Below are 3,196 nucleotides of genomic sequence, written 5' to 3'. Positions count from 1 at the left end.
CATGAGCTCTGGAGAAGGGCCTAAGACTATTCCAGTCACTATTGTATTGCCAGTATATGAGTTTGCTGAAAGCCTAGAAGGTTGTGAGCTCCCAAAGGGTGGGCTTAGACGACCCTGACTAAGTGCTGAGAACAGTCTGTAGTCAGGACCCAGATCTGGGTCTCAGCTTGGCTTTGCCATAACCCCCCACTTGCTCCTCTGTAATGGCTGTGCTCAGCATGCACTTAAAAAGACTTTAGGTAATGGGTATACAGTAAGGGCTCCAAAGCGCCCCCTAGGTGTCTGGGTAAACTTACAAGGCTCCCCACCATTTTTAAGCAGGGGGATGCCAAGCCCTACCCCTCAGAGTGCTTTCAAGCCCAGGCAGGGATGGAAATGAACATAAATTTATTGAAACTGGTTTTGAGGCAGGTGGGAGGATAGTTGGGGGTTTTCCAAAAGAAACTGTGAAGAGGAGCCAGCACCCGGCCGGATGGGAGTGGCTGCCCAGCCACAGACCCTATCTCAGGCCCAGCTTCTTCTTTTCCTTCTGCTTCTTGCGGACCACGTCCAGGTTCCGGTCCTTCCACATGCTCTTGCGAAGCTTGATGGGGCGCGAGCCCACATACTTCCCTGTAGAAATGGAGGGTTCTGGTCAGGTTTGGTGTCAGGCTTTGGTCAGATGCCTGCCACAGCCACTATCCCTTGGGAAAGCCTCACTCACCATTCATCTCACGCATGGCACGTACGTAGTCACTGGGGTCCTTGAAGCTGACAAAACCATAACCCTTGGTCTTGCCCGTGCGCTTGTCACGGATCACCTTAGCCTTAAGGAAGGATGGAAAGCGGCTGAAGGCGCGTGCCAAGATGTCATCATTCACTTCATTGCCCAGATCCCCACAGAAAATCCGGAAGTCATCTGGGGATGGGAGACAGACAGGTCAGAGGATGCAGATACCTGGCCCACAGGCCACTTTGTAGAACAGCCCCACCTTCTCTGGAGGCTCTGCTAAGCACCTGGAGAGGTCTGTGTGCATCCAGCACTCCCAATAACCCTTTCATGCTAAGGCATAGAGAGGTCAAGTCAGCCCCTCACCTGAAGTTACCCAACTAGAAAGTGGCAAAGGTGGGACAAGAGCTCAGGCATGTGCCCCAGAGTCCTTTTAGCCTCTACCTGTACTGCCCTTTCCTACCCCAGGGCCATCTCACTCATTCCCATGATGAAGACTCTAACTCTGTCCCAGTCCTGGTCTTTCCTCTATAACAGTGGTTCTCAACCTTCCTAATGTCATGGCCCTTTAATACAGTTCCTATGGGTCACGACCCACAGGTTGAGAACCCATGCTCTATAAGAAAACAAAAAAATCAGCTGAGTATGGTGGTGTGCACCTATACTTGGGGAGAAAAAAAAAATCAAGAGACATAAAACTGGGTGGTGCCTGTGGTTCAAAGGGTAGGGCGCTGGCCCCATATGCCAGTGGTAGGTTCAAATCCAGCCCCGGCCAAAAAAAAAAGAGAGAGACATAAAACTGTGTGCATTCTAGTTTGGGGCAAAAATAGCTAAAGTAGGGTTTCAGGACAACTGGGGAAATTTGCCTATAAACTGAATATAAGATACCACAGAATTACAATTTTCTTAGATGTGACAATGGTATTAGGATATGAAAGAACCCTTTCATAGGATTCTTTTCTTAGGAGATGAATACTGAGATGTTTAGGAGTGAAATAATGACTTACCCCTGGTACCTCTTGGTCTCCTGGATACTTTCCTATGACATTCCCCAGGCCTGTTAACACCCACTGGCCTCCCATCATAGGAGCTCACTAACACAGGCTTCATCTTTCCTCAGCCTTGCTTCCTCTGCAAAGTCTACTCCAGTTCCCCCTTAATGCCTAGACACGCTGCCTGAGCCTGCCCTACAGCTCAGCTCAGCTGCTGTTCTCAGCTCATACCCTCTGGGTCGAGCCCGTGGCCCTATGGAACAAGCTCTGTCTCAGAGAGCCCTATCCCCATGAGGCTCCTGCTGTTACTCCCTTTTTGGCAATGTGGAAAGTGTGGCTTGAAAGGCTAAGTAATTTGCCCAAGGTCACAAAACTAGGGTCTCAAGGCCTGTGCTGGTCCTGCCTGGCCTTAGCTCAGGGCAGTAGAAGATTCCAGTAGAGGAGGCAGAAGTCAAGAACTGGGGTAGAGGTGGGTCTTTTCCTTTCTCAGATATTGCTGTGGCTGCCCCAAGGCTTCTGTAGTCATTAGAGGAACTCTAAGAACACAGTGGGCCACCCTAGGAGGAAACAATCTGACAAACTCAAGAGTGTGGACCACAGGCCTAGATACTTCAAAAAAGTATTATGGATTATACATAAAACAAAGGGGTGTGGGGGAGACCAATGTTTTTTTGTTTTAGAGACAGAGTCTCACTTTGTCACCCCATGGCGTCACAGCTCACAGTAACCTCCAGCTTTTGAGCTTAGGTGATTCTCTTGCCTCAGCCGCCTGAGTAGCTGGGACTATAGGCGCCCACCACAATGCCCAGCTATTTTCTTGTAGTTTGGCCGGGGCTGGGTTTGAACCTACCTATATGGGGCTGGCGCCCTACTAACTGAGCCACAGGCGCTACCCGACCAATCTTATTAAGAGATAATCTAGGGCAAGTGTTGTGGCTCATACCTATAATCCCAGCACTTTGGGAGACAGAGGATGGGGGGTTGGTTGAGGCCAAGAGTTTGAGACTAGCCTGGGCAACATAGTGAGACCCCTATCTCTACAAGAAAACAAACTAAATTAGCCAACTGTGGCGGTACGTACCTGTAGTCCTTGAAGAATTGAGCTGAGTCATTAACGTCCGGGAAGCTAAGCTAGCAATATTGCTTAAGCCCAGAGGTTGCAGTGAGCTACCATTGTGCCACTGCACTCTAGCCCAGGTGACAGAGCAAGATGCTGTCTCATTTAAAAAAAAAGCAAGCAGTGTAAACTGGTTCTTTGTACCCTCAATGAATTCTCAACAATAAAAAGAAAAAAAGGATAATCTAGAGACATAAAACTGTATGCATTCTAGTTTCGGGCAAAAATACCTAAAGCAGGCTCAGCACCTGTAGCTCAGTGGCTAGAGCGCCAGCCACATACACCACAGCTGGTGGGTTGGAACGCAACCTGGGCCTGCCAAACAATAATGACAACTACAACCAAAAAAATAAAAAAAAAAAAAAATAAATAAATAAA

At 48.6% G+C, this 3,196-nt stretch overlaps 1 protein-coding gene across 2 annotated transcripts in view; it reads right to left on the bottom strand.

The window, feature by feature from the left end:
* Window positions 1-370: 370 nt before the first annotated feature.
* The window catches only part of RBM42 (RNA binding motif protein 42), an 8,949-nt gene continuing 6,123 nt past the window's right edge, over window positions 371-3,196 (bottom strand). For both annotated transcript variants that reach the window (XM_003796092.2, XM_003796093.2), the window contains 2 exons: window positions 704-898; window positions 371-612 (listed from right to left, as the gene is read on the bottom strand). In XM_003796092.2, the coding sequence (XP_003796140.1) occupies window positions 500-612; window positions 704-898 (308 nt within the window). In that variant the 3' untranslated portion in view covers window positions 371-499. The remainder of the gene's footprint in view (window positions 613-703; window positions 899-3,196) is intronic.

Source organism: Otolemur garnettii, unplaced genomic scaffold (genome assembly GCF_000181295.1).
Source record: "Otolemur garnettii isolate 467f Iridium unplaced genomic scaffold, OtoGar3 scaffold00100, whole genome shotgun sequence".
Lineage (NCBI taxonomy): Eukaryota > Metazoa > Chordata > Mammalia > Primates > Galagidae > Otolemur > Otolemur garnettii.
The sequence above is the reverse complement of the archived record's forward strand: the minus strand, read 5'-3'. Positions and strand labels throughout refer to the sequence as shown.